The sequence below is a fragment of the Amborella trichopoda genome, chromosome 9 (assembly GCF_054954075.1).
Source record: "Amborella trichopoda isolate Santa Cruz 75 chromosome 9, AtrichopodaSantaCruz75HAP2 v2.0, whole genome shotgun sequence".
NCBI lineage: Eukaryota > Viridiplantae > Streptophyta > Magnoliopsida > Amborellales > Amborellaceae > Amborella > Amborella trichopoda.
Window position 1 is genome coordinate 9,933,091 of NC_142344.1, and position 17,140 is coordinate 9,950,230.

The following is a 17,140-nucleotide window of genomic DNA, read 5'->3' on the forward strand; positions in this document are numbered from 1 at the left end:
GAGGAACAGCCTAGACAGAGAAACAATATCGATTAATTCTCATTGACGAGAAATGAAACCCCTAAAAGAGTTTATATACAAATATAAATTTAGTGTAGGCCACATTATCCCTACACAAATATACAATGACAATAAAAAACAATTGAAAATTATACATTTTATTTTTGTATACACGTTATTACAAAGATCGCAAATTTTCAACCCGAAAACATGAAGAGACCAAAGAATTCTTTACTCCTGGTTGCACCATTTGATGACATTGAGGAAATCTCCTTCAATAAGAACAACTCTTGAGATATCTTTACTCACAATAACTTCCAACCCTTACAAAAGAGAAAAAATCACCCTGGTTAGCCGTAATATTCCCGCAAGTTCCTATATAAGAAAAGATAACCGATCCCTCTTAGCAAGCCTCTAATACCAGTAGGACCCGGATTGCCTGTGGAGCTTCCATCAAAAGTGAGTTTGAAAGAGCCATCTGAAAGAGGTTTCCTGACAGAGTGAGGAAGACTATTGGGAGTGAATGAGAAGACAATATTTCTTTCGATTAACAAGGATGTTAATCCAAGAAACTCCATGACCTTCAATGGTTGAGGAGAACCAATCCCATAGAGACTGCAAAATAAGATCTTTAACTCTTTCAATATTAAGAGAAATCCCCTCAAATGTTCTCCTATTACGCTCGAACCAAATCTACCAAATGATAGCATTCCTATAAATTTTCCAACTTCAAAGACCTTTAGAAGGCAGGCAAGCAGGACTGAGATGATGAATGATGTTAATTAGGTTCAGGAAGCAAAATAGAAGAACCCAAAAATCTGAAAGCCCAATGCTAAATAATAATGGCAAAAGGACAATGCAGAAATAGGTGGTTACCAGATTTCTCATAAGTTTTGCATATAAGACAAATATTTGATAAGATTATGCCCCTTACATGGAGATTATCAATTGTTCACTCAATCATGGAAGAGTAACCTGTAAGCACCCAACTAAGAAAAGCCCTTCATTTTCACTTTACCAAACAATCTCATCTAAACCAACAGTAGACAAATAGACATCTTGTAGAAGCTCTAGTAATTCTGTAATTGCAAAATAACATTGTCCGACTGCTTTTTATAATTAAACCAAATGTCCCATATTAAGCCCGATGGAGAAGAAGAGAAAAAGGTCAATAAGTTTAGCTGCTGAAAGTGATACTCTAGCAAAGACATATGGAAATAGGTAAGAGAGTGGGTTGTTCCCAATCCACTCGTTGAACCAAAAAAAATATCATCCCTGTTACCAACCAGCCAACGGATATTGCTAATAACCACATTTTTGCAACTGAAAATACCTTTCCAGATCTACGAATAAAATTCACCACCACACCCTTTTTTTTTCAAATGCGAAATGTGATCGAACCCATATTTTGCTGCTTAGACTTCTTTTCATATATGATTTGGGCCCTTAATAATTCTCCATGACCACTTAGAAAGGAGAGCTCAATTCATCAATCTCAATTTTCAAATACCCATTGTAATCCGTGTACACACCTTATCCCAGTCAACCAAGTGATATTTCCTATGATTCTCATCAACAGAACCCCAGACAAAGTTTGCACATATACCGCTCAATAATCTTAATCACGTTACCAGGCATCTGAAGAATAGCCATCACGTAAATAGGTAAGTTAGCATAAGTAGATTTGACAAAGGTTATACAACATGCCAAAGACGGTTCTTATTTTCCACAGATCGAGATTAACTTTATATCTATGAATTAGCGGATCCCAAACTGCTCGGGTGAGATTGGAATTTGAAATGGAGACCCCCAAATACTTTAGAAAAAGCTTATCAATCAAGAAAAAGAGCAAGAGGCTCGACAAGTTCTCGACTGCAAGAGACACTAACCAACAAAGCGAAGGGCGGCCTAACAACAAAAAAGAAAGTCCTAACATTTTTTATTTGTCTCGAATCTGCATGACAGAATATTAGAGTGTTATTAGCAAATTGTAAGTGGCAGATAATAGGCCCACTATACGACACAGGAAAGCCCGTCACACAACCTTTACTTTCTATATTTTATCATATTAAATCTCTCCACAATCAGGGCGGGGAGATAGAGGGTCCTCTTGTCTAATACCCCTAGAGGCTTCCATGTCGGGGTCCCTTAGGACTTGATCAAATGTGCCTGCTAAATATTACATTGCCAAAATCTATTGTTTAGAGAGAGTTCCAAAGGCATCCCACAAGAGTGCGTGTAAAGAAGCCAGCCAAGATAGTTTGAATAAATATTCGTGTTTGAGTCCGAATTACACCTCCTGTTTTCTCTCCTTTAACTAAGGGCAATAATGGGCCGGCCCAGCCGGCAAGCTCTAAGGTCCAGGGACCAGTTTGGGCCGGGCTTTGGTAGGCCTGGTGTATTCTCAAGCCTGGCCTGGCCCTTGCCTTTTATAAAAGGCCTGGCCTGGCCCTTGCCTTTTATAAAAGGCCTGGCCTGGCTTGGGCTAGGCCAATTTTCGGGCCTATAGGCAAGATCAAATTTAATTTTTTGTGCGGGGACAAGCTGAGCCTACCTTACATGATTTCGGGTAGGTTGGGGAATGTTCAAGCCCAGCCCAAACCCAGCACGATAACGGCCGTACCTCCATCTATGTGTGTGCACGTGACAAATTGAAATCCATAAATAATCAAAGCCTTTGTGATTTTTAAGATGTCATAAGAGTCGGAGTATTGAGATTAGAGAGTCATCAATACGAGGGAAATTGTTGCTTCTTATTTTGTGATCTTTCTGTACCTGATTTCTTCCAAAGAGCTACGAAACTCAGCCATGTCAACATAAAATGCCATTTCCCCCCGAAGTTCTTACTGATAAGAACTAGAGGAACTAAAAGTCGTGATTGAAATATTACTTGATAAGATAAGATCTATGGTATGTAGTCGATGGAACTAAATATAGACCAACTGCCCATGACAATATTGTGACATAAAAAAAGTGTAATAATAGTGGCCTACATGCGATCTGAATTAGGAGTGGCAATGGGTCGGGTCGACTCGGGTCCGGGCCTAATAGGACCTAGACCCCCAAAAAAGGATATGGGACTCGGATCTGACTTAAAAATTAAAATATATTAATTATATTTAAATATATTGGGAAAAGTTTATATAGAACCGAAGCTCAAAATAATCAAATTAGAGCCTACCTCAAAAATTTTACCAGATGTGGTTGTTTTGATGCTCAAATAACCTCAAATTGATCATCTCGACATAACATGAGAAAAAAATGGGTTTCAGGTTTTGGAAATAGTGTATTTTTGTAACGTTTGGATTGTCAATTTTCAAGATTTTCAAGTTGTCATAGATCTGTCGATCTACACTATTTTTTATGCTTTAAAATTTTTAAATAAAGATGAAAATATATTTCAAGGTTATTACAAAGATTTCCAGGTTTGAAACCACATTTCTCGATACTATTTGAAGGTAGGCTCTAATTTGATTGTTTAAAGCCTAGGCTCTATACAAACTGCACCCAAATATATTTCATAATCCAAAAAATATCACCATACCTTAACTCAGACCCGACCCACCGGGTCCAATTTTTGGACCCACAACCCGACCCGGATTGAGTCTCCCCCTCAAGTCCCGAATCGGGTCTAGGTCCATTGCCATCCCCAATCTAAATTCCATCAGGACTAAAAGAGCTATCTTCTGTAAAAGATTAGAAATGGCAAAATAAGCCTAGGAATCGACTACTGTGGATGAATACGTGAGAAGGGATTCTTGGAACCAGAGCTAAAGGCATTTAAGCAAGGCAATGACTCCATTACTGATGTTTCTGAAAACTAAAAGATTTGTGACATTAATTAGAAAGGATCGCATTAAGCTGGTAAATGACACATAAATTTTCATCATTTGGAAGAATCCCAAAAACGGGATATGTTGCCATGAGGTCGTCGATTTCAAAATCCAAGTCACCCATGGAGGAGCCAACGAGTCTTTTGCTTCAAAGGGAAGCACTTCTTGAAAGAAGAAAATCGAAGAAAATCGGATTCCAACCACAATGAGGCTTTGTTTACTAAGTCTAAGGTTTCATGGTAGAAGAAGATATCGTGTTTCAGAAAGCCTCAAACTAACCAAGAATCCTGACTACATCCCAACAGCAATGAGGAAGATAATATCCTAAAGCCACTAGATGGACAATGTAGTCATGTTATAATTAAAGCAAAAATCGGGCATTATGCCAAACAATTTCCCAAAACCAGAGAAATTATGTTGCCAAGGGAAAGCAAAATGAGTAAAAAAGGTTGGAGAAGAAAGCCAATGGGGCCTGATGTATATGAAAGCAAATGATGTGATTCATAAATTCAACATATTAAAAATAGGGGAAATATTTTTGTACTCCCTAATTTTAGTTCTCATATCTCAATAGATTCATAAAATCAAAATATATCTTTTAACCCCTTGATTAACTTTATTTATTTTTAACTAATTTTTTAGCCTTAACAAATATAAAAAAAATATGCTCATTCTAAATCCTTCATCTCTTTATGTGATATATTCTATCAAATTTCTCTCTCTCTCTAACATTCACTCTCTTTGTCTCTCTAACGGGGGAGAGAGAGTATGGGAAATAAGTACAAAGAAAGATTTAAGAGAAAATCACTTGAAAAGAGAGAAAAGATATGTTTAAAAAAGATATATCTTTTTTATATTTGTTTGGGGCAAAAAATTATGTTAAACGGAGATAAAGTTAGCTTAGAGGGTTAAAAGATACTAAACTTAAAATTTTTATGATCCAAGATATGTTTTGAAACCTTAAGTCTATTAAGATATAAAACTTAAAAATGAGGGGTATGGAGATATTTTCTCTTAAAAACAACAAACGATATCATTATCAAAAATGGAAAGTTGAGGAAATATTACCCTTCAAGAGCCTAATGGAAGCATCAAGCATCAATTCAATGTCCTATATGTTCCACAACTCAAAAAAAGTATCATGCCCATAGATAGTCGGTAGATCACATTTTTCATGATGTCTTTCATGAAAGAAATTTGAAATCCTATCAAAGGAAAATAGGAGAATTATTGTTGTTGAAAAGTCGATTCTTTATTTGTTCTAGATATGTACTTACCCTCTCTAGTAAGAGGGTTTCATCCAATGACATTTAGAATGAGATATTGCAATCTTCCTACCTAAATAATATTATTAGAAGAAGTTAATTACTGAGATGTTCGTAATTCTATTTGATGGGAATCACATTTGTGAAAACATGTATGCTTTTTACCGCAAAACATCCATTTGCCTATCCTTCCACCATTGCAAAATACCTGTTAGAGATAATCCACAGTGATGAGTGGGATCTCAGATATGCATGATGTACCATATTACTTTTAGTCTTAAACGTGTTACAAAGGTTGATTGTGGTTCTCCCTAGCACTTTTATATATATATATATATATATATATATATATATATATATATATATATATATATATATATATTAAAGTTTACAACCTTTCAAATTACAAAGGTTCAAGATAGAAAAAGTTGTGAACGGTAGATTTATTAATTTTGCTGTCTATTTTTTTAAAAAAGTTACTTTTGTGGGGCAAATTTGTAAATATACTACAAGATAAAAGATATTTTGTCATCTCCATAAAGGATAAAATTGAAATTTTAACTAAAAGATAAGGGCACTCTACAAATAAAGTTTAAAGGTACTAACTTCCAAAATACTATTGTACTTTTGTGAAAGTTTCAAATTTGCTCTTCCTTAATGATAAAGTTACCTATTTAAATAATTTTTTTAATAAAAAAATAATGATTGTTTTGATAAATACATCCATCACAACACTTTCTAACTTAACCTTTGTATTTTGAGGGGTTGTTAACTCTAGACAAACCCATATATATATATATATATATATATATACCTTTTCAAATTAGGGACAATCTACAATTCAGAACTCTTCTAAATACAAAAGTTAATGTTGTAATGAGTTGTGAATGGCGGATTTACAAACTATGTGATTTTTTCTTCTTTTTTTTTAAGTTGGATTTTATAGTATTTTACAACTAGAAAACAAGGGGTGAAAGACTAACACGTTTGGTTCTCGTGAAATAGTTTTTTGAAAAACATTTTCATATGAAAAATATTATCTTATGGGATTAAGTATGGGAATATTTTTCTATTAATTAGTTGTCAATTGCTGTGAAAAGTTGTGCTAAGACTAATTAGTATGAAAATATTCTCACACTTAACCATATGAGAAAAAATTTCATATGAAAATGTTTGCGAGAAAACAGGTTCACGCGAAACAAATGAGCCATTAAAAGGCATTGGTATTCTATAAATAAAGTTTCAAAGCACTAATTTCCAAAATTCTATTGTATTTTTGTAAAAATTTCAAATTTATCATTACTTAATGATCAACTTACTTATTAAAATAATTTTGAAATAAAAATAATTTTGAATAAATACACTCATCATAACTCATTCTAATATTAATACTTGTATTTTGAGGGGTTTTTAAATCTAGACAAACCCAATAGTCAGGAGTTTTCAAACCTTTTATTTTATATTTTTAAAGTCAATTTATCTTTCTTCAATTTGGACAGGGGTCTGACAATTTTTCTTCATGATTTACATGAAACTTGCTACAAATTAAGCTTTTTCTCAATCATTTTTAGCGCAACTATTCCAAACCAAAGTTTGCCCATACCAAACCAATTTGAAGTCAAATCAGATAAGTAACTGGGATTTTTTTTGGGGAGTTTCTCGAGAGTGAAACTCAAAAAAATAAATAGTGCTTCCCCAAGCTGGATTGTATCATGGGAGTATGCTAGGCTGACTTTCGGTGCATATTGGTTTTTCTAAGTCATGGGCATTAAACATTTCGAAGAATGCGAGTGAGTTCATATCATGCGTCTAAGTTTGAGCCATGTTATTGGAGCCATTCAATCTTGTTTTTCATGTGATTGCCTCTCTTTCTAGATCTGGGTCATCAAACATAAGTTTGATCCAGATTAAAGAACATCTCTTTCAGTATTTTGGGTTATCGGTTTTGGTTTAAGGAGACCCTAAAAACCAACACCTATGATTCATGAGTTTTGGAATATTGATGAACCTAATGGATTTAGGGAACAAATGACTTAATTATTATTCAGAAAGATAATTGACTTTAAAAATATAAAGATAAAAGTTAACCACTTTGATCAAGTCAAGCTTCTCTAACTTTCCTATCTACCTTATGTCCATCTTTCGCATGCCCAAGGCAACGGTAAAATGTTTAGAAGATATTATGCGAGCTTTTTTGTGGGGTGATACGGGAGAGAGAAAAAAACTGCAGTTGTTAAGATGGGATAAGGTGTGTGCTTCAATTAAGGATGGGGGGTTGGGTATCAAAAGGATAAAGTTGATGAATACGGCCTTCTCACAAAGTTGCTGTGGCGGTTCCAATTACAGCAGAATTCATTGTGGGGTAATGTGCTCAAAGGAAAATATGAAATGGATGCTCGTTATGGAGTTATTAAAAGCCCAAGATCCAAGCATCAATGTCTAGTATCTTGAGAGGGATCGACTTTTGTAGACCTTTATATATTTGCCACTGTAGAAAGTTGGTGGGAAAGGGAGATCAAACTCTCTTTTGGTTTGATAAGTGGTTGGGAAACCATCCCCTTAGATACTTGTTTCTTGAGGTTTCTAAAATGCTAAACCCACTAGCCTCAGTAAAGGAGTTGAGAGAGGATGATGCTTCTAATCTTTCGTGGTCTACTGTGCCTAAGTACAGAAGGACGTCAGATGCCTTTGTGGATGAATTTCAAAACTTGATGGATCTCTTAGAAAACTTTTTTTAAATAGAAAAGATACTCTTGTTTGGATCTAAAGCCTTATGGCGACTTCTCGGTGAAGTCATTTTATCGTCTCCTTTATGATGATAGGTTTCGGGATATAAGCCCAAATCTAAAACAAAATTGTAGTCTTCATATTCCGCTGAAAGTTAAATTATTTTTGGGGATTTCGTGCCAAAAAAAAATTCACACTATAGATAATCTTCGGAGGAGGGGATTTACTTTAACAAATGGTTGCTTATCATGTTTGCAACATGATGAAACAGTAGATCACTTTTTGATGCATTACCCTTTCTCCCAAAATCTTTGGAACTAGGGTCGACAAATGATTCAACTTCACATTCAAATTCATCAATCAATGAATGCTATCCTTCAACAATGGATGCAGCCAGGTCTTCTAAATATTGGCATGATACTATGGCGATCTTTATGGACTAGTATAATGTGGAATATCTAGAGAGAACGCAATAGGAGGGCTTTTGAAGGTGTGTCTAGATCTCAATATTCTCAAATCAAATACTTTTGCAATGGTAGTGGATTGGTTCTCAGTGCATAAGGATTGTATTGGTATACCCAAAAGTCAAGGTTTTCAGAACCTGCTCGAGGTGGCAAAACTAAGTCAAAATTTCAATAGGATTTGGACTATTTGGAAACCACCACCTTTGAATGGTTTGAAACTTATTTTTTATGATAGTTTTTTGGGCAACCCAGGATCGGCTGGTTTTAGAAGAATCATTCGAGATCACAATGCTCGTGTATTAAAGATCTTCTCAGGCACATGTGGTAATACAACTGTTAATGAGGCTGAATCGAGAGGACTTTGGAGGGTCTAAAATCTTAGTTGGAAGGCATAAGACAATTGAAGGGAACTCCTCCAATATTATTGCTTGGACAAGAGGAGAGGTGAAACCGCCGTGGAGACTAAAGAGTATGTTCGATGAAATTCATTTTCGTTTGCTTCTTTCTTCATTTGATCTTGTGCATTGATATAGAGAGGGTAATGATGAAGCTGATGTTCTAGCAAAAAGGGCAATGCACCGATCATCGTTGGTGATCTCATCCTTCTTGTAACTTTCCTTTTTATCCCCTTTTGAAGTAATGCAATTCGTGGTTAATTTGAAAAAAAAAAAAAAACCTAACTTGCATGACGACTCACATCTTAGGAATTTGAAGTTATTTAGAGTGGTCGTTGAATCAGAGGTGTACCAAAACTGGTGAGAGGTAAAGTAGGAGAGAAATATTGAGACTAAAGAATGCCATAGTCAAGCCAGTTTCAATTAGTTTTTTTTGTGGGGAGGATCGTCCATCCACTTATTCGTGTTGGATTATATCCTCACACTAATACCTCTAGAGTGCTCGTGAAAAATTAATTTATGGGATTGTATATTATGAAACGATTTATTTTTGTTACAATAAAGTCACAATTTTTCCTAGCCATTAAATGTCAAATTGGATAGCATTGTGTAGTACAAAGTTTGAAAAAAAAAATTGGAACTTGGCGTCTAATAAAAGACAATGACACTCACAACCACATGATTTGAAATTTAACGAATATCAACAATTGTGACCTCTTTATATTAAAAGTAAATGGTTTCTTTATATACTTTTCTATATTTTATTATCTCCGCTGACAAATCCTGATTCAGATCATCAATTCTCAATTCAAATCAACAAATTTTAAAATGTTGATTTCAATAAGCATTAATGTTTATACCTTGATTATATAGTGTTTAGCATTGATGTTTATATCTTAATTATATAGTGTTTCTCTCTTATATCTTCTTTATGTGTACGTGACAAAATTTAGTCTCTGGGCAATAAAATCCTCTATGATTTTCTTTATTTAAAAGAGGAAAAAGAAGGGTATAGTATGTTCCTGTTGTTTCATAATTTAGAAAGGCCTTCCTATCAGCAAGCTTACAATAAGGGCGCCTTCTTAATTTTGGAAATGGATCTTAGATCTATCATCTAAACCAAATGATTATGAATCATCTAAACCATATAATCATGAATATGAAAAAGAAAATGAACTTTGAGTGTCAAATACTATCTATTTTGTGGTTTTTTTTTGTGGTTTTTTTTTGGATCATGCATTTTAATTCTTCAGAGGGTATGGAGCTCCAAATGGATTTGAAGTCAAAATATGTTTATAGTGACTCAAATGTATCTAGGATCCTACATCCCTTGAAAACCTTAAATCCCTTGAAAAACCAAAGCTGGTGCATAAGTTGGTCAACTTATCAAATACTTTTCCTTGGAAAATTCTACTATGTTTATTGAAAGGCATTCATAAATAAACTTCTTTTAATGCGAATCGGAAATCTTGTATCATTCTAAATAATTGTAGAAAAGGGATTATATACAATGAGACCATTTATCTTTGATGCAAGGAGGTTACAATTACTTACAACCATCTAATGTGAAATCTGATAGCTTGGGTGTATCACGAAATTAGAAAAAATTTCTTTGAAATTTGAGCTTGGCAAATGGAATAAATGTATCCATCTAATTTGACATCCAATGGTCATGATTAATTGTGACCTCCTTGTACTAAAAATAAATGTGTCATATATATATATATATATATATATATATATATATATATATATATATATATATATATATATATATATATGTGTGGAAAAGTCTACCCAATGCCTATAGGTGAAAGTGAACAGTGATTTTACCTACCTTCATCACCGTCCAAAGTTTGTCGCACGGTCATGATTGTCTGATAGTGTTTTATTTTTCACTTTTTTTTTCACAAATCAGAATGGCCTAAAATTTGGAACATGTGTACATCTTAGTGAGGCGCACCAAATAAAAATATAAAAAATTAATTCACAGATAAAAAATGACCAAATACCCCTGAAAGTTTTGAAGGTAGTTTGGTCAATCTTTTTTCATGTAAAATATTTTTTTTACATTTTTCGTAGATTCACTTATTTTTTATGAACACACGCTCTAAATTTCAGGTCATTCTTATTTGTAAAAAAAAATGAAAAATAAAATACTATCAAACAATCATGACCGTGCGATGAACTTTGGACGGTGATGCGGAATGGCGAAATCACTGTTCATTCTCGCCTATAGGTGTTTTGTAGTATCTTGCTCTCTCTCTCTCTCTCTCTCTCTCTCTCTCTCTCTATATATATATATATATATATATATTAGGTGTAACACAAAGTTCGAGAAAAATTCTTTTGAAGTTTGAGCTTGGTCAATAGAATAAATGCATCCATCTAATTTTATATTCAATGATCAAGATTAATTGTGACCACTGTGTATGAAAGGTAAATGGTCGTATTATATACTTTCCCTGGAGTTATATACAATAAGACCATTTACCTGTAGTACAGAGAGGTCACAATTACTTACAACTATCCAATGTAAAATCTGATAGTTTGGGTGTGATGCAAAGTTCGAGAAAATGTCTTTATATGAATGTACATTTCAAAATTTATTCATAATTTTAATTAAATAGATAAGGTGTTTTCTTAAAGGTAGAGTCAGATTTTTTTTATTCTTTAGTATAGGGAATTTGCCACTTCCAATAACTACTATCAGTTGACAGTAAGATTTAAAGTTTTAAGCCATACAAGTGCTAATTCAGAAAAGAAGATTCCTCACTTATTTTTCTCATTCAAAACTGTGTATGAGACTTTCATTTCATTCGGCTCCTAAGTGATAAAAGAAAGAAGACGAGTTCTTATTTTTCTTTTTTTACATTCCTCACGTATGTATAATACCGAATCCATTCGATTTCTAAAAAAGATTATTATCGATGATTGAGGAGAGCCATTGTTTTTTTAATGTCAATGGGAATAGAAGCCTAGACCATTAGGTGAGGCTCAAGTGGTGCTACCACTTAACCCAAACCCCATTCTCAAAACTTTCTCTTTTAGTAGTGCAGCTGTAGGAATTGAACTTGAGATGTATCACTTCTAATAATGATTTCATAGCTCAAAACCTCAAACCATAAAGTGTAAGCAAAAAGACAGGGAGACAAAAACTTGGCTTATCTAACTCTCAACATCCTCTCGGATCATCCAATCAAATGAAAGACCTAAACATTAAGGCAAGATATCAAAAACAATGTTTTAAATCTTTGACTATTAACAAATATAGAAATTTAGGAATATCCAATGTTAATATCAAAACTGTTAACAATGTTTTAAATCTTTGACTCTCAATTAAGGCATGCAGTTGCATAGATATCACAATCCCAGTTTCCTAACTCAAGCAAGCACGAAAACCCTACAATCGTGGGGTTTGACCTCTGCAGTTAGACTCCCTCTGTATATTGATGGCAAATAATTGTGCTGCAAAAAAAAGAACGAGTTCAGCATAGGGGAGAACATTTGTTAGTCATGTTACATAAAAATATTCTTAAGAACAAAAGATTTAAAGAAAACGATACTTACCTTCCAAAGATCACGGACGTAAACTGGTTTGAATAGGTTAAGACCAACATCTATGTAATTGGTTGTTATGTTGGTGGTGGTGTTGCCTTTGTTCAACATCAATACATCGACACGGGAGTAAGATAGTGGGCCTACCCAAACCTGCAAAAATTCAACAGTTTTTACGGTTACCAGCAGAATTATTCAATGTATATACCTGGAGAAGAGAGAGCGAGACTCGATAACAGCAGCATCAAAATAATTGGTATAATTTGTTATTTTATCTGGTTCTTTTCATTATATATAGGATTTAGGATTTTGAAGGGGGAAGGGGAAGCGTATAACCTTAGGGTCATTACATAGGATTTAGGAGGAATTTGGAGAAGGGGGAAGTGTATAACATTAAGGCCCTTGGTGAGATGGGTTGTGAATTGTTTTAGTACTGGTATAGGGTACAAAATGATTTATTTTGTGATTCAGTGGCACACGAGAATTCGATATAAGTCATTGTATGTAAATACTTGGAAGCTAGGTGCACTAACCTCAAAATCTCCTACTCGCATTACTTTGTGTCCTTGAATACCAAGCTTATCTAAGTACATATCAAACAAACACCAAGCTTATCTAAAGTACATATCAAAAAATTCAAAGGATTTAGTGAGATAAAACCGACAAACTTGATTTTTACACATCAACCTTAGTTTATGTTAGCAACACCCAAAATGCAAATTGAAATTAAGACAGATCTAGAAATGCTTAAACTGGTAGCTCATTTACCTTGATTTACAACGATTATCTCTTTATTGGTCGGGATCCCATAGGTTACTTCGTCCTTGGTCCTTACATCATAGCCAATCAAAAGAGGACCCTGCATAATTTGCAATAACATTTCATTGACAGGTAAAGAAGAGGTAAAAATAATTACTATGATCAGAAAGGCATAAGAAGACTCAGTATAGGAAGAAAGTTGATAAGAAGCTTATATCAAAAGTGGAGGAGCAGGAAACAAGGAAGTCTCACCTTCATCAGAGCCCAGAGGCTGAAATGGGCTCTAGATTCACCTGGAATCAATCCATTTCCTATTTCTAATATATCAGGATCTGAAATGAACAGGAAATTCTAATTAGGATACATCATAACTGAAGCATATAGATCCACCTACCTAGATTACTAGATAATTAGACTAATAGATAGATACATATAGAGAGAGGAAACCGTATATTTCGAGAAGATATGGACCTACCATTCCATCCACCAGGATGCACATATTGTGCCCATTCGTTGTTCAAGTCAGCACGAGTTGTGATACTGATTTAAGGAATCCATGTTAATTATAATTTTTAAAATCCCAGGCGATAGTTCGTGGCTGGGCCGAGAAGAGTGGTACGATCCAAGGGGAAAATAAATGGGTAATGATATAATGATATAATAAGGGGAATTATTTGGATTTATTTTAATTGTTATTTCTGTATTTCTTTAGGGGCAAGTTTAGTTATTTATTTTAAGTTAATAATGGGTAGCTATCATTAAATAGGATGGATGGCTAGGAATTGGTAGAAACTTTTTAGAGTTATGAGTTATTTAAATACTTGTTAGTGAAGAGTTTAGGGAGTTAGATTGTTATTTTTGTATAGAACTTTTTAAGGTGTTGATTTTGTTCTCTAGAGATCTCTCTGCAAATAATGGTGCTAATTTTGTTCTCTAGAGAACAAGCATTAAAGAGAATAAGAGTAGAAAAAAAAAAAAAAAATATCACAAACCAAGAGGAATCCACCTCCCAAAGTTTATGCACCAAAAGTTCTCTGCAAAAATAACAATGTAATTCCCTAAACCCTTCAATAACAAGTATTTAAATAACTCATAATCCTAAAAAGTTCATACGAAATCCTAGTCATCCATCCTATTTAATCATAGTCACACATTATTAACTTAAAATAATTGACTAAATTTGCCCCTAAAGAAATAACAATTAAAATAAACCCAAATAATGCCCCTTATTCCATCAGTACCCCTTTTTCCCCCTTGGGTCCTACAACCCTTCTTGGCCCAGCCAAGAACTATTGGCTGGGGCATGGTTGCATTCTTCTCCCCCTAATTAAAAGGAATTCGATTCCGACGAGTTGGCTTTAATATGGATGCAGTATAAGTCTGGATCTATTTTTGAACTCTTGTTCAAAAATCCACGTGCTATCAGAGTATGACATGCCCTTCCATTTGACTAGATATTGGCAATAGTAACCCTTTCAAGTTTGAAAGCTTTCAAGTCTTCATAACTTGCTTAATTTCCTTCTCTTTCTTTCTCGATAATTGCTTCATCATATCAACTTCTTCTTCTTCGACTTTTAGAGGGACTCCATGAAACTCAAATAAGTTAGCAACATTAAATATCAAGGAAATATCCAATCCCTTTGGTAATTCCACCACAGATACATTGTTTCCATATTTCTTCAAAATGCGGCAAGGGCCCACCTTCTTGGACTTGAGTTTATTATAGGTTCCTAATAAAACCATTTCCTTTCGCAAATACACCATTACTAAGTCAGCCTCCTTGAAAATCTTCTCTATTCTATATTCATTTGAGGCTTTTTGATACTTTGCATTGCTTTTCTCAATTTTCTTTTTGATTTGAGCTTGTAAATCTCAAATATGCTCAGTAAAAGCATTGGCATCATCACTTATCTTGTCTGGCATGGGTAATGGCACTAGGTCCAGCACATGATTAGGAGTCCGCTCATTAACAATCTCAAATGGTGATTTTCCTGTAGACCGATTCACTGAATTGTTTAAGTAAACTCAACCTAGGGCAAAGCGAGGTCCCACTGAGATATGTTATCACCAATAATACTCCTCAAGAGGTTAACAGGCTCTGATTCACTACTTTGGTCTGCCCATCTGTTTGAAGAAGATAAGCACTAGAAAATTGAAGTTTGGTTCTCATGCGCTGCCACAAAGTGCGTCACTTACAAATTTAATATCTCAATCAGATGTAATAGACTTAGGAACACCATGTAGCGTTACAATATCTTTGACAAAGATATTGGCAACATGTGTAGAATCCATAGTTCTCCTACAAAGAATAAAATGTGTCAATTTGGAAAATTGATCAGTAACAACAAAAATAGAGTCCATACTTCATGTGGTATGTGGAAGTCCAAGTACAAAGAGATATCAACCTATGTGGCATCTAGAACAAAAATAGGAGTATAAAGACATGTATTTTATGTGTGACCTTTAGATACTTGGCAAGTTCAACATCAGGTCACAAATCCAAGTACAAAGACCATAGAGATATCAACCTATGTGGCATCTGGAACAAAAATAGGAGTATAAAGACCTGTATTTTGTGTGTGACCTTTAGATACTTGGCAAGTTTGACATCAGGTCACAAATCGATCAACATCCCTTCGCATACGTGGCCAAAATTACTCTTCTCTAACTATAACCATAGAAAAGTCCTTCTCAAAGTGCTCACATAAGCCTCTACCATGAAGCTCCATGATTATCTTCTCCCTTATGGAGCCATGACGTATACATAACCGCACACCTTTAAATAAATAATCATCATGCATGAGATACTCACCTATAGGGTCTCGCCCATCAACACACCTTTCAAGGACCTTACTGAAAATTGGGTCAACTTTATATTGGTCTTTTATCACTTCAAACCCCAACACACCTTTCAAAGACCTTACTGAAACTTGGGTCAACTTTATATTGATCTTTTATCACTTCAAATACCAACACTTCCATAGACAAAGCTTCAAGCAACAATACCATTCTACTTAAAGTATCAGCTACCTTATTTTGGGTTCCAGCCTTGTGCTTTAATAGGAAGGTGTATTCTTGAAGAAAGGTCATCCACTTAGCATGTCGCACATTCAACTTCTTCTGGGAATTCAAATACAGGAGTGTATCATAATCTGAATAAAGAACAAACGCCCTATGAATTAGGTAGTGCACTAGTAGTGCAAGGCTTGCACCACTGCATAAAACTCGAGGTCATAGACCCCATACTTTTTACGTGCTTCATTTAACTTCTCACTAAAAAAAGTCATTAATCCCACCTCTTGACTTAGAACTTCCCACATGCTAATATTTGATGCATCGGTTTCAACCTCAAACACCTTAGAAAAATCTAGTAAGGCAAGTACTGGTGCTTGCATCATCTTTTATTTAATTAGAGTGAAGCTCTTTTCAGCAGTGAGACTCCATAAATACTTTCATGCCCTCATAGAATTGGTCACTAGTGCTGAATTTTTTTTATAAAACGGTGATAAAAAGTTGTTAGACCATGAAAAGAACGCACCTCAGTGAGTGACTTTGGCACCGGCCACTCAGTAATGGCCTTCACCTTTTCTTGATCCACCTTAATTCCCTCAGATGAAACAACATACCCCAAAAAGATGATATTGTCCGTCATAAATGAACATTTTTTTAAATTCACAATAAGTAATTCCTTCCTTAGTACATCAAAAACTTGTTCCAATTGGTTAAGATGATCTTATGGATTAGCACTAAAAACAAATATACCATCAAAATAAACCACAACAAATTTACCAATAAAAGAATGAAGCACCTCAGTCATTAGGCGCATGAATGTGCTTGGTGCATTAGAAAGCCTGAATGGCAATACAAGTCATTCATTCTGAATACGGTCTTCTATTCATCACCAGGACAAATCTGAATTTGATAGTACCCACTCCTTAAATCAATATTTGAGAAAACCTTGGCTCCATGAAGCATATCTAACATATCATCGAGCCTGGGCATGGGAAATCGGTACTTGATTGTTTTTATCGATTGCTCGACTGTCCATGCACATCCTCCATGACCCATCTTTTTTTGGAGTCAGTAATGCAGGGACAGCACATGGTGATATGCTTTTTCGAATCAATCATTTCTTAAAT

General features: G+C 34.6%; 1 protein-coding gene across 2 annotated transcripts; it reads right to left on the minus strand.

Moving 5' to 3' along the window:
* Positions 1 to 11,916: 11,916 nt before the first annotated feature.
* LOC148780361 (alpha-galactosidase 2-like) lies at positions 11,917 to 13,950 on the minus strand. Of its 2 annotated transcripts, XM_088845737.1 has the most exons (5): positions 13,254 to 13,950; positions 13,011 to 13,101; positions 12,776 to 12,825; positions 12,255 to 12,395; positions 11,917 to 12,152 (listed from the first exon to the last, which is right to left on the minus strand). In XM_088845737.1, the coding sequence occupies exons 1-5, from the start codon at positions 13,257 to 13,259 to the stop codon at positions 12,069 to 12,071; spliced, it is 372 nt and encodes a 123-aa protein (XP_088701863.1). In that variant the 5' UTR covers positions 13,260 to 13,950; the 3' UTR covers positions 11,917 to 12,068. The 2 variants fall into 2 exon arrangements, 1 of the variants encoding a protein (XP_088701863.1); XR_016039951.1 differs by lacking the exon at positions 12,776 to 12,825.
* Between the last annotated feature and the right edge of the window lie 3,190 nt (positions 13,951 to 17,140).